The sequence below is a fragment of the Culex quinquefasciatus genome, chromosome 3 (assembly GCF_015732765.1).
Source record: "Culex quinquefasciatus strain JHB chromosome 3, VPISU_Cqui_1.0_pri_paternal, whole genome shotgun sequence".
Classification (NCBI taxonomy): domain Eukaryota; kingdom Metazoa; phylum Arthropoda; class Insecta; order Diptera; family Culicidae; genus Culex; species Culex quinquefasciatus.
Window position 1 is genome coordinate 24,189,062 of NC_051863.1, and position 15,211 is coordinate 24,204,272.

At 38.1% G+C, this 15,211-nt stretch overlaps 1 protein-coding gene across 1 annotated transcript; it reads right to left on the reverse strand.

Moving 5' to 3' along the window:
* Positions 1-6,419: 6,419 nt before the first annotated feature.
* LOC6047437 (60S ribosomal protein L6) lies at positions 6,420-7,412 on the reverse strand. The gene has a single exon (XM_001864457.2). It carries the CDS (start codon positions 7,355-7,357, stop codon positions 6,539-6,541), a length of 819 nt encoding a protein of 272 aa, XP_001864492.1. The 5' UTR covers positions 7,358-7,412; the 3' UTR covers positions 6,420-6,538.
* Between the last annotated feature and the right edge of the window lie 7,799 nt (positions 7,413-15,211).

The window sequence follows — 15,211 nt, forward strand, 5'->3', positions numbered from 1 at the left end:
ACATCCGAAATACCTTTTTGAAATTGTTCCTTTTTGGATCATCCAGAATCTACGTGGTTTTAAAATCGTAATTTTTTGGTATCTTTTTGTATTTTGTTTTGTTTCTCACAATTTCCAAATTTTTAATATTTTTTTCTTTCAATTTTGAGCGTGGTCTTTGGTTGTTTTTGTCTTTCAATTCACATAAAACGGTTTGCATAAGAGGTGACCAAACATTAAATATTAAATGTGGCTTTTTCGACTGTGTTTATTAATTTGAGATGGAAATCCATCTCAAATTAAATTAAATTACTTCGATTTGAAATGTTAGTCCATGCAGGCCAAGGGTGAATGATACTGATTGCTACATCCTGGAAGGAGCGTCACTGACTACGTCCGTAGTCCTGTTAGATCATACTTGATCAAGACAGTATAGCTCTGGTTCCTTGCAAGTGTCCTATTTTCTTACCTCCACGTTGGCTTGGTTTTCATGATGACCTAGCTGGTGGCCTGTGGAAACGGATCGTAAACCTTTGACCACCGCGGGTCAAAGTCGATACGGCTAAAAGAAAGGGGCGCGATAATGTGGGAAAGGGAAGTAATTTGTGATTGTAGACGGTATTGTTTTGATTCGCAGTATGTTGAGTCAACTGCTGTGGATGTACCTGAAACATCGCACAACGGGGTTTCTCTACTTTCCATTTCAGCTAACAGCTATCTTCTGTTTATTTTGTTTCACTGATTTTGTAACGCGGCTTCTGTTAACTCCATTTGATTTCGATTTTACTCATTTGATTCTCTTATTTCTCAACGCTTTTCCACTCTATTTTACCAATTGATGCTGCTGTAACAAACTGTCTGCTTTCCCTTAATTTGGCAGCGATGTCAATTTTGTTTATCATGTGCCTTTTCTTTATTTATCTACATGCTCTTCCCGGCAAACTTCGTCCTGCCCTTTTTTGGTTTCCTGACGTTTCTTGCTTGTTAGCTAATTCAGCCTCCTGTGATCAAATTTCGATTTTACGCAGCTTTTCCCATAAAAAAAAAACGAAACTATTGGCACTACGCCCCCCGGGGCATGGCCTTCCTCTAACGTGGGATTTCTGCTCCAGCGCCTCTGACGAGACAGGAGAAACCGGGACCGACGTTTTACTTCACCATCCGATAGAAGCTCAGTGGATAAGGCGGGAATCGAACCCGCGTCTCATAGCATCATCGGGATCGGCAGCCGAAGCCGCTACCCCTGCGCCACGAGACCCACCATACCATTTTCCCATACAATCTGCAAATTTTCCGGAATCGGTTCCAGAGTGGCCAAAGTTGCCACTTTTTGGCGTAAGAACCTTCCTTGGACTTAAACGAACTCAACGCAACAAAAAGCACCTCGATACGACGCTCCGTATTGAACTGATTCGCGTTCGAACAAAACCGTCGAAATTTTTTATGTTATTTATTATATTAATATATTTATTTATTTTTTTATTTAATTTTTTATATTATTTTTTTTCTATCTATTTGAATAATTTCTCATCTTCCCTGTAAATTGCCCTCAATACAATCTAAGCTTGTTTGTTACCTCTATTTATTAACTATTGTTAATTTCTTTATCTACTTCATAAATTACTATCTTTCTTTTACTATTGATTCTTTACATAGTGAGCAATTCTCTACCAAAACCGGAAATGGATTTTATTTGTATTTTTTGATTTGGCTCAAACTTTGTGGGGGCCTTCCCTATGACCAAATATGCTATTTTGTGTCATTGGTTCATCCATACAAGTCTCCATACAATTTTGGCTGCTGTCCATACAAAAATGGTATGTAAATATTCAAACAGCTTTAACTTTTGGGTGAATTTTCTGATCAATTTGGTGTCTTCGGCAAAGTTGTAGGTATTGTTGAGGACTTTTGAGAAAAAATAGGTACACGGAAAAAAAATTGCAGATTTTTTTTATCAACTTTTTTTTCACTAAAACTCAATTTCCCAAAATACGTATTTTTTGATTTTAGAGATTTTTTGATATGTTTTAGGGGACAAAAATCCGCAACTTTTGAGCCATAGAGAAACATGGTCAAAAAATCTGCCGCCGAGTTATGATTTTTTGAAAAATTAATGATTTTTGGAAAAAATTGAAGTTTTATGCAAAAACAAGTTTGACATTATTTTTTAATGCAAAATTGAATTTGCAATCGAAAAGTAGTTTACAGATTTTTTGATAAAGGGCTCCGTTTTCAAGATATAGCCACCGAAAGTTTGATTTTAGCGAAATATTTGCAATTTTTCAATTTTTAAAAATAGTGACCATGAGTGACCATTTCTAAAAATATTTTTTTGAAAAGTTGAGAAAATTTGCTATACAATTGTCTAAGAGACATTGAAGATTGGACCTCGGGTTACTGAGATAGAGCCGCTTTAAGAAAAAGAAACACGAAAATTGGAGTTTCCTAAGTCTCACCAAAATAACCCACCATTTTCTAATGACGATATCTCAGCATCTAATGGTCCGATTTTCAATGTTAATACATGAAACATTCGTGTAATTTTCAGTTGCATTCAAATAAGCAAATCCAAATTATTTGATTTTTAAATCCAAACATATTGCAAACAAGCAACGCGCAAAGAAATGCCAAATGCAACTTTTTGTTGCTGTTCCTTTCATTCGTGACCCTTTCCTTAGGGCATCTCCAACGCTGGGGTGCAAATCAAATTTGCACCCGGCTCATGAATACCGAGATCAAACTTGCCACCTTGAAAAACTCCGTCATCCCCCGGGGTAGCAAATTTGCCACCGAAACAAGCCCACCGCGGGAGGCAAATATGGGTTTTAACCATCATTTTTCGCTCTCGTTTACCTTCAAATCAATAATTATGTGTTGATTCATGCCTAGAAATGCTAAAAGTTTATTAACTATTTAATCCTATTGAAAATTTCAAAGATTTTTTCGAAAATGTCGAAAGTTAAACCATTTGCTACCCGATTTGATTCCCACCAAATTTGCTCTCGAGTTTGTCTCCGAGTCTCCCACCGCGCGTAGCAAAGCAGGTATCAAATTTGATCTCAAGTTCATCTGTAGAAGAAAAATATGTGTCGGTACCTGTCGGGTACTCATTTTCTGATACCCGACAAGTACCGGCAAGCCGGGAGCAAAGTTTTGAATGCGTGTTTTGGAGATTTTTGTATGTCTGCTCTTGTGTACCTATGATTCAAAAGTTCAAAGATTCAAAAATTCAAAAATTTCAAAATTCAAAAATTCCGAAATTCAAAAATGCAAAAATTCAAAAACTTAAAAATTAAAAAAAATTATAAATTCAAAAATCAAACATTTTAAAATTCAAAAACTAAAAAATTTAAAAATTCAAAAATTTGAAAATTCAAAAATTCAAAAATTTGAAAATTCAAAAATTTAAAAATTCAAAAATTTAAAAATTCAGAAATTTAGAAATTTAAAAATTCAAAAATTATAAAAATCCAAACATTCAAAAAAATTTAAATTCAAAAATACAAAAATTCTAAAAGTCAAAAAATTGATTTTTTTTTAAATTCAAAGATGCGTTTAAATTGTACAAATGTACAAGTCGAAATTCCAAAAGTTTTAAAAATCGGAAATATAGAAAATCGTTAATACAAATTTACGAAAACCTCGAAATTATAACAATCAAAAACTCTATGTCTTCCTAAATTAAAAAATCTAGAATGAAAATTTAAGAATAAAGAAATTTAAAAAAATTAAGAATTTAAGAAATTAAAAATTTGAAAAATTAAGAATTTAAGAATTGAAGAATTTAAGAATTTAAGATTTTAAGAATTTAAGAATTTAAGAATTCTAGAAAAAAAGTAGACCAACCTCATTTTATAATTTCTAAATTTCCTAACTTCCTAATTTCCTAGTTCCCGAATATCCTTTTTTCCTTATTTCCTAATTTCCTAACTTCCATCTTGATTTCCATACTTCCAAATTTCCTGATTTCTTAACTTTCTAACTTCCTAAACTCCTAATTTCCTAGTTTCCTAATTTCCTGATTTCATAATTTCCTAACTTCTTAATTTCCTAACTTCCTTACTTCCTAACTTCCTAATTTCATAACTCCCTATCATCCTAATTTCCTAACATATTATTTTCCTTATTTCACGATTTTCTAATTTCTGAATTTCCTATTTTCCTTATTTCATAATTTCCTAACTTCCTAATTTCCTAACATATCAATTTCAAAATTTCTAAGCTTCCTAACTTCTTAAAAACCTGATTCCCTAATTTCCTAACTTCTTAACTTCCTTATTTCCTAGTTTCCTGATATCCTAATTTCCCAATTTCCTAACTTCCTAATATCCTAATTTAATTTCCTAACTTCCTAATCTCCTAGTTTCCTTATTTTGAAAATTTCCCTATTTCCTAACTTCCTAACATCCTAATTTCCTTACATATTAATTTCCTGATTTCTTAATTTCCTTGTTTCATAATTTCATAATTTTCTCATTGTCTTTATTTTACTAATTTGCTAATATCATAATTTCCGGATTTCCTAATTCCCTGGTTTCCTAATTTCCTTATTTCATAATTACATAGTTTTTTAATTTCCTTATTTCATAATTACATATTTTTTTTATTTTAGTTTTTCTTGTTTTAGAATTTAAGAATTTCTAAATTTGTTTTTATTTATTGATTTCTTAATTTTGTTTATAATTGTTGTTGAAAAGTTTTATATAAACATTTTTAATCTATTTAATTTTTGAATAATTTTATTTTTTTCCTCTAAAGAACCTCAAACGCGCACACCGTCAATCGCGCTCATACCGAACTGTCAACTCTGGAGTTTTTTTTTGAAAAGGACCAATAAACCAAATTTTCAGTTTTTGCTTTTTGGGTGTTTTTCAATACCCCTGACTCAAGGCGGTTCTAAAAACACCCAAAAAGCAAAAACTGGAAATTTGGTTTACTGGACCTTATCAAAAAAAACTCCAGAACTTTTCTTGGGGGGGTCACGAAAAGAACACGCAACATTTCTTGACCGCGTTCCTTCCGATCAGCATACCGTACTTAAATTTTTAATTTTTTTAAAATTTTTTAATTATTTTTTCAATTTTTTAATTTTTTTTTTATTTTTATTTTTTTTAATTTTTGTAAACTTTTTTAAATTTTTCCAGTTTTTTAAAATTTCTTTAATTTTTTAATGTTTTTGTAAATTTTTTAATTAAATTTTGGATTTATTCAATTTTTATTTTTTTTTTTAATATTTTTTCTATTATTTTTACATTTTTTGAATTTTCTTTATTTTTTTTCGAATTTGATTTTTTTTTATTTTTTTTTAATTTAGCATTTTTTTTTAATTTTTTTTATACACAAAAAAAAACAATTTAATTTTTTTCCGTGCATGATTCAGTTATCCGTGCATCATTCCATTTGCCGCAGTAGCAAACCAGCAGAATAGCGGGTAGCAAAGTGAAATCCCGAAGAACTGATGAGAGCAAATTTGCTACCGCGACAGGTACCGCGGTGGGGTTGACGTCGGGTGCAAATTTGATTTGCTTCGATGTTTGCGGCCCGTGCTGGAGATGCACTTAAGCATTTTTTATAAGGAGTTTTGCTTTCCTTCCGGACTGAGCAATATAAAAAATTAAATATTATCAAAATGTTGCAAAGTTTGGCCTGGAAGACATTCGCTGGCATCCCTGACAAATACACCATCAAAAGCGAATTTTCAAAAAGAAATTAAATTTTGTAGTAATATTTTTAGGGTCATCAAAATTTCTCTGACAATTCCAGGTTTTCCAGAAATCGACTCCATATCTTCGTCATTTGGGTTATTCTTGTATACAACACTGCATGTTTTCTGTATCAACATAACGAAAGTAACAAAAACGTCTCAATCGAAAACAATCAATATAAAAACAGCATCTAACTCCATCGCGCCTCAAATGTTGCCAGATCAGCACTTTGACGTTCAATTAGAGCACATAAAAATAGCTCAATAGGAAGTGAGCATGCAGGATTCTATCAACAGTTTTACAAAATCAGTTGTTTAAATATTGGATCAGCATGTTGGATGGAGTTAGGTGCGAGTGCTTAACCTATCCTGTTTTCGATCGGTTAAAATCGGACTATCGGTTTGAATAAAGCTGAAATTTATTTCTACAACACAACTTTTCAACAAATTTTATATATTAATTCGTCGCATTAGCTGCTTTTCTACTTGCTACGGCAAAGTAAAATTATTTTAAACAAATCAGCAAGCAAGAAAATATCTTTTCATCAACTTGTTTCAATCTCACTAGTTTGCTCCAAATAAATACTCACCATTCACTAAAGCCATTTTCAAATGAATCAACCAAGACCTAAAACAACAAAGGATTAGACGACGATTTGCAAAAGGTAAACAACGATCCGTTCCAAAAGGGACTTTCTTTTCCAACAGACAAAAGTAAACAAACACACGCAACACACTGGATTCCACTGTTAAAGGAGCCGGGCCTTTAAATGTATTATGTTTCGTGTTGGTTTTATCCACTGACAATATAATTAATCCTTAAAACGATGCTGGAATCGGTTCCCGTTCCTCCCTCTAGAACTGCATACGGTGCGGGTACTGGTTCGTTCGCAGCGAGAACATCGACTTGAGGTACCGGCGGATCACCTTGGCCTCCGGGTGCGCCTTGATCGCCTTCAGGACCTCCTCGTCGACGGTCTTCTGGTCGGCCTTGCGCTGCTCCGACGGCACGTACTTCTCCTCCTTTTCGGCGAAGATGTCCTTCTCGGTGCGGGTGTTCTTCTTCTTGCAGGCCCGGCGGAAGTAACCGTCGTTGATGTGCTTCGGGATCTTGGCCTTGCGCAGATCGACGCGGGTCTTGGTCGCGATGACGTAGTTCTGCGAGACGCGACGAACCGGGCAGCTGTTCAGCGCGAACGGACCGGTCACCAGCAGCAGACCCGACTTCAGCGCCTTCAGCAGGACGACGCGCTTTCCCTTATGACGGCCGGCCAACAGGATCAGCACCTTGCCCTTCTTCAGCGTCTTGCGGATGTTGCGCTTGTGGTTCCGGAAGCACCGCTTGCCGGACCGCTTACGGATCAGCGACTTGGTCGGCAGGTAGCTCTTGTTCTTCTTCACCAGCACCTTACGCTCACCACCGTTCTTCGCACCGCCGATCTTCTTCACCACCGTAATGGCCACCTTCGGCTTCTCCGTGCGGACCTTCTTCAGGTTCTTCAGCGAGTACAGCGCCTTCCGGGCGGCGATCTTGCCCTTCGAATAACGACGCACTCCGTCGGCCAACAACGCGTTCTTGAAGCGGTTCGCGCGCTTCTTCTTCTGGTCACCACCGGTTTTGCCGGGTTTGGCCACTTTCGGGGCCGCGGCGGCCTTTTCCTTGGTCGGGGCCATCTCGAAACACGTGTAAATAAGTGCACAACACTTGGAGAAAAGAACTCGAGCGAGGTTACGTTTTCAGAGGCTGTCAACGCGCGGCGCTAGTGTGCAAGCGCGAACGCAAACTTTGACAGTTTGCGTCAGACGTGGGGTTGACAGATGCGATTTCTTGCAGTTTGAGGGGCCTCTTCGGGGAGGATTTTGCGCTTGAGGTGGCGTCCAGATGATACGTAACAAAAATCCAAAGTTGGAAAACATTTTTTGTTGGTTTTTTGGATTGACGATTTCGATGGAATACCCGATCCGAGTGGTAGTTACTACCAATCGCGTCGGGTACATATTGCTTATTGCGAGATAAAATCACTTTTCTCCTTCGCTGTGAGTGACAGGAGATTATTGCCGCCTAACTACCGCAGTGTAAAAATCTGCAAGTTGAACTGAAATTCTGCGTTGATTTGGCTGTCAACTTGGTTTGTTTTGAATATTTTCCAAAAAGTCAGCTGAAAACTCAAGGCAACCTTTGACAACAGCCAAAAATTTGTTCTGCGGTTGTCATGCGGCTGTCATGCGACCATTATCTTGCGGTCGTATCACCGCGCGTGTACTCTAATTATTGACGCCCGCAGTAATATTGTAGAAATTTTAAAATATAGTATACTTGACCAATCGTTCCAACGGGACCTTAGTTATTCCATAAAAAAAATTTTGTGCTGTCAATTTATTTTTTTGCATTAACATTAACAAAAAGTGATCAGAAACGGGTTTTAATTGTGTTTTTACCAAATCAAACCATCCACATTAACGACCCCCGGGTCTTTTGTGGTCTCTATTGCAAGTTTCTGCTCGAACCTAGGAGTCCGAAGGCTTGAATGGGGAGAGCACCCAAACCTCTTTTACTCCAAGGAACCTTCCACCCCAGTGTTTGAACTGACGACCTTTGGATTGCGAGTCCAACCGCCGCCAGCGATTCCACCGGAGTAGGCTTGGTTTGGTGTGTTGTTTGTACTTATGGCATGGAGACGACTCCTACACCTGGAATGACTTAACGGCCTAACAACCAAGGCCGGGACCGACATTTTACTTCCTCATCCGATGGAAGGTTGCAGCAGATGGGAATCGAACCCAGAATCATCCGCTTACAAAGCGGACAGCGTAACCATTCGGCCACGCACTGCCACTGTGTTTTTACCGTTGTTCATAAAAATTTACCCTATTGGACCTTATAAAAAAATCCAGTGGTGAAGATTTTAAACAACCATTTTTAATTGAATTGTTTTCTACTAGGTTTTCTTATTTGAATCTTAATAAATGAAACAACGTTAAATTAATAAAAACCATGCCAAATCTCAATAAAATCTAGTCTTGGTTTAGTCTAAAATGAAAAAAGTAAATAATTAAAAATCTAAACAACTGAAGCATTAAAAATTGTTCCAAAACTGAAAAATTAAAAACCTAGGGATTCTAAAAATAGAACAGTTTAAAACTGATAAGGCTAGTGTGCAGATCGGAAGAAAAGGGGTCAAGAAACAGCTTAACGAACAGCAGAACAAAGGAGAAGGCTTTTCTCCACCCTCTCTAACTTGCTTCCGCTGCCACTGCTGCCCATTTGATTTTTTTTCTTACTTCCGAAGTGCGTATACCGCCATACCGACGACGCTACACGTCGTCGGCTATAAATACTCTAGAAATCTTAAAATCTGAAACTTAAAAATTAAATCTAAAAACCTTATATTGTCAAATCTCATTATATTCCCACAATTTATATGCTGATTTTAAAATTTGTATGGCTCTAATTTTCTTTATTTTTTATTTTCAAATTTCTTTATACTACAAAAAAAATTTCATTCCTTAAGGAATTCCAATAGCGCATAACTTCGAATATTTTTTTTGTCCACCTTGTGGGCAGATATTGGGATTAGTTCACCTCGACCGTCCTAGCGACTATCTTTTGTGATTCCCTGTTATACTCTTAAGGCTGCAATTTTTTCTCGAATCCAATCTTATTGAGAAGAATCAAGCTATCTGTTTACAGTCTTTTTTCCAATGCACATATACACTGGTAGAGTGCGCCTGAACGCAGTGCGTTGAAGCGTGGTTGTGCGAAAGGAAGAATTCTCCTCTCGTGTTTTTTTGAGTCCGAACACTCATCGTATCTGTTAGCGCATCTTCGGCTAGTTGGCCAGTCAACTATCTTCCGAAGTGCACAGATCAGCCGAAGCTAAGTAGTTGTAGTTGACCTAGCGAAGGAGAAATGAGCAAATTTTTGAAGAATTGTTGCGGCTCGCAGGCTGTTGATGTCCAACTTCAAATGATGAGGACGGACGGGGACTGGAGCGGTCCCTGTTGGCTATTTTTAGATCTCTCCCCTTTGTCATCAGTTTTTTCGGCTCTCTCGTATTGACCCGACTGTCGTCAGTTGGCATTGGAGCTCTTCGCCGAGTAGTCCATTTTTGACTAACTCGAGGTTTCTCCAAAGCGCAGACAGCAGGGAAAGAAAAACCTGTACTGATTTTGCGGGATGACCAAAGCTCCAAAGCTGCCACCCGAGGATTGAACCTCTGACCTTCCGCTTGTTAGGCGGATCCCGTAACCACTCGACCACGGGAGGTTGGCGACCTCGAATATAAAAAAGCTTCCTATCCCACTCACACTCAACGTGAACTTACACTAGAGCAAGTGGAATAGACTGTTTGTTTACATTCAAGGTTACGCCACAGACAAACAGACGTGCAACTCTTTTTCAAACCATCGCCAACTAAAACCGTCATTTCAAATTCAAATCAGTCAAAAAATGGATGCCGTAGTACCGCAACAAGACACGAACGTCGTCGGTGGCGCCACCGTATCCCTTGGCCCTTTGACGTTTCAGTGCATCACCGTGTGTGTGTGCAATGTTTTCTTTATAGCCAACACGTGGGAGAAAATCCAATGTTGCATTGTTAATTTGATTTGGTTAACTGCGGTAGATTTTCTTGAAATAATTCGATATGGTAGAAGTGTGACTTTCGGTCGATGACATATTGACCAACGATCTGTTGTTTGGTAAAGAGACTTGGAGGAGGAGACAAAGACACGACACTGGAGTTCAAGGCAGTCCAGAGTAGATTAACTGAACATTTTGAAAACAAGATATGTAAAAGAATAAATCAGTTTAACACAATTTAATTGATGGACTTCCACTCCCCTTCACCTCTAGCAGCTGCATTGGTTTTTCGTCCGACCGACATCAGTTAAACATGCTCATAATTTGGTGAAATCCGCCAGTATAAATGCTATTTCCTAGGTTGTTCCCCTTGAAGACCTTGAATCTGAAGCAGCCCATTCTCCTTGGCACCCTGGCTATTTTTTTCACTGTAACATAAACTAATGATATTGCCACTCCGCTAAAACTAAATCGGAACCTCCAACCTTTTACATGCCCACACCCGGCACAGCCAGTTGGATTAGCTTGGAAGATAACAATCACGCAACCTGCGATCAGTTTTATTCATTCTTACGCGACTTGCCCATCACACCGGTTCTCATCTTATTTCCTAAACAAAACTGCAGGTCACGGGGCAGAACATGCTGCGGAATACTAGGTGGAATGTTATTATGATGGGAGTTTAGCAAGATTATTCAACTTTCCAGCCCATCTTTTGCGAATTTTCTGGGCATAGAATGAGAAAACAAAATCGATAGCAAACATAAACAAACACCTGTCAGTTTTCATTCGTACACGCTTAGAGGGAAAAATGGGTACACGCTTAATTTGGTTTATCGAAATGATGATGTTTTCGCAACAGGACTGCAGATAGCGCTAGTGTGCAGCCCAATTTCGAACTTTCTTTGGTAAACGATGGATTTTTTGATAAAATCAATGATGATTCACGTCTGTTTGTCTGTGGTTACGCCCCTATATTTTTTTGGTTTTTATAATTTTACTTTTTAAGATTTGTAGATTGATTTTTTCGTTTTTTTTTTCATTTTAAGATACAGTCGACTCTCTGGTTGTCAATATCCAAGGGACCGTCGAGGAAGAGAACCATCAGTTTACAGAACGATGCAAAATGAAGACTCGATTGAAAAATTTTTTTTCTTGATACCCAGCTATAGGAGAGAATCATGGCAACGTCCATCAAACAAAAACAAACTAATGTCAAACTCCCTTCAAGGCTTCGTTTCACCAAGAAAAATGTCTATATGCAAGCCATGAGAAAGTGAAATTATTGACAACCGGTAGAGATTTTTTTTTTTTTTTCGAAGGGACCGTCGAGGAAGAGATCCTTCAAGCAAGGGAAAATATCGAGGAATGAAGCGAGGGGCGCGACAATAGTAAGAAATTAAATTATTTAATTAATTAACGGCAGAAATTAAATACATTAACGATTGTTTACGATCAAAACATCGCCACCTCTCCTTACACTACATTGATTTGACAGTTTGACACCGCGCGTGTTTGTTGTTGTTTTTGGTGCAAAATTTGCGTCCTCGAAGAGCAGGTCGAGCAACAAAGTGCAAGCGCAGCACAGGCGAACCGGAAAAGTACGCAGCGCCATCCAGGGTGGTAAACAGGACGTGCTGGACGATATCGAAGCTGGCCCAGGCGGAAGATTTATTGGAGAAGGCCATCATGTGGCACATTGAGACACACCTGGATGCTGCGTTTGCTCCTCGACTCCAATTCTTCCCATGGGCCACATATTTCGGCAAAAATGGTCCTACGCGGCCCACCAGAAGTGGTTTCCCCTGATGTTGCGCTACCGTTGCCACCCTCATCACTGCCGAGTCTTCGACCTCCATTAGACCCGTGACGACCTCTATCACCCGGCGGAAAAGCAATCGCCGGTTGAGCGTAATGAGGACTCTTTCCGGGAACAGAATGTTGCATATTTGTTCACATCCAGCTTATGCACCAAATTCCTTAGCGATCGGCAATGTGGCATTTTTGTTCCAGACCAAGGGGCCGACCTAGGAGAGGGAGGGGCAAAGGTCCCGAGCCCCCTCCCCCCCATTTTGACCCTTTCCTTGGCGAGTAGGCTGCCCTCCAATTTGCCCCCCATACTCAGTCGGAACTCGGCGCTGCTGTTTCAGACACTTCAAGAAATGACCAACTCAACACGGTTCCAGAATTGATACGATTTTTGTTGAAATAAATGAAACAACAGAGTTGAGTTATTTTATTTGTATATTTTCAATCAAATCTACCAAAAAGTCATCACCTAACTAAATGCCACTCCAAGAAACTAACCCTGGTAATGTTTGCTCTTCATTGGACCCCGGTCCTAAACCTGCGAGCGTTAAAGCGGCCAGCTACATGAATCATTTGGCGGACCGAGCGTAAATGCACAGGATTTCATTTCCTCCGGTGCCGGCTTGTTGAAGGCATCGCTGTCACAAGCCACCACCAGCTGCAACGAAATATTGGTAGTGTCTGACGTCTGATCTTGCGTCTGATTGTTGTTTTTTGACTTGAACTGCATCCTGCAAGGCGCATCGCAGGATCTTCGTAATCGATGAAACCGCACTTTTGCCGCTTTTTGATTTGCTACTGGCCGTTGTAATCGAATTCTGCCGGCTTCAACTCTTTTCCGCCTATGGCACGTTTACACCGTCCTGCTCCAGAATCTTCTCCGCATCTTTCTTTTTTTATCCAACGCGACCAAGAATGTCCTAGAACTTAGCGGTTTATCGAAATATTCGATCTTACAATAATTAACAAGTTCATTTTTTACAAGCGCGAAACCAAAACAAACTTGACAGCCGAGCGCGAAAGAGACACGAAGCCAACCAATGTTTTCAAAGCAGGTGAGGCGCTGTCAAATCTCAAATGACATGAGGAATTTAATTCCTTAATGTATTAAATACCAAAAATTAATATATTAAGGCCTTTGTCACGCCCCTCGGAATGAAGATAATTCGGTACTAAAGCCCTCTGTCAATTTTTATGTACAACGGTAAATAACACGATTAAAAACAATTTCTGATCACTTTTTTTTTCATTTTAACGCAAAAATTTTTTTTGACTAGACAACATTTTTTCGATGGATCAACTATGGTTCCCTTGGAAAAAGCTGTCAAGTAGGAACTTTTCTGTCAAGAAGGACCGCGAGGTTAATTTTTCAAAATTGATTTAAAAATCCATTTTTTTTTATATGCAAGCCATGAGAAAGTGAAATTATTGACAACCGGTAGAGATTTTTTTTTTTCCAAGGGACCGTCGAGGAAGAGATCCTTCAAGCAAGGGAAAATATCGAGGAATGAAGATAATTCGGTACTAAAGCTCTCTGTCAATTTTTATGTACAACGGTAAATAACACGATTAAAAACAATTTCTGATCACTTTTTTTTCATTTTAATGCAAAAAATTTTTTTGACTAGACAACATTTTTTCGATGGATCAACTATGGTCCCCTTGGAAAAAGCTGTCAAGTAGGAACTTTTCTGTCAAGAAGGACCGCGAGGTTAATTTTTCAAAATTGATTTAAAAATCCATTTTAAACTCTTTGTGGTCGTACAAAGGTTCATTGTACTCAGAAAAATAAGCTTTATCGCTGTAAACAATAATATCAGCAATCTAAGCTTCATTTTAGGACCCAATTGAAGTATGCAGATTGAAGGGACTGAAGAATTCATCGATAGATGGAGAATTATTGATATCGAGAAGATCGACAGCCAGAGAGTCGACTGTATTTACATTTTTAAGTTCTAATTTTTTTTAATTTTAGATTTAAGAATTTTGATTATTGAATTATTAAATTTAAGTTTTTTGTTTTAGATTTTCAAAGTTTTCGATTAGAAGATTTTTTAATTTATACATTTTTAGATTTTTATATTTTTATGTCTCTAGATTTTCAGAGTTTTTGGATTCCTCACCTCACTGAGGCAAGGCTATCCAGGTTTTTAAGCGAAGATGGCGTTCGAATGGTGAACGTCCGAAATGTCAAAATCGCGCAGTAGCACCAACATTAGAAAATGGGCATGCCATGGCACACTTTTATCGCAATGTTGGTGCCACTGCGTGGTTTTGACATTTCGGGCGTTCACCATTCGAACGCCATTTTCGCTTAAAAATCTGGATAAAATCACTCGAAAAATGAACTTTTCACGTATACCTACACTGAAAACCCAACCATGGTAGTTGCTACCATATTGTAGGGTTAAATTGAGAACACGCACCGACGTATTTTTGCTAAAAACATTCCGTGCTTGGATTGACTGATTAACGCAGTCAGTTTTACTATTTCGAGAGCGGTATGGTAAATTTAACCTTCGAGAGAATGATAATGATTTCGCATTAGCTACCATGCAATTTTGTGAAAGCATGGTACGTTTTACCATATTTGCGTTTACTTTCACCAAATAGCCACAGTTAATTTAATAAGCAGCATTTTTAGCAAATTTTCTTAAAACTACCATGGTCGGGCTTTCAGTGTATCGACTCAGAATCAAATTCTGAACAAATGTCTGTGGGGATGTGTGAAGACATGATTTTTTCCACACGATTATCTCAGAACTGGCTGAATCGATATTTGCGGATCCGCCGCAAAATAATCTTCGAAATATAATAATAATAATAATAATAATCGAAAAATAGTCTTCAAAAAAAATTGCTCTTGACCCCCCGACGAAATATTTCGGTAGAACCCGCAAAATGTCGGGAAAGAGCCCTTCTTTCACGGTGCCAAATATCAGACATTAGTTTATTCTACAAAACACACCGTGTAAAGTGATTCCGAAAAGGTCACGTAAAAATCAAACTAACAAATCGGTCCTGTAACAACTGCCACTTCAAAAGCATTCTTGCAGTTTTCCTCCCTTCTGTCAACGTGTTGCGTTCCCTTCTCCCAAAAACGCAAGCTCGTCTTCTTCTTCGCGCCCGCGCCGCTC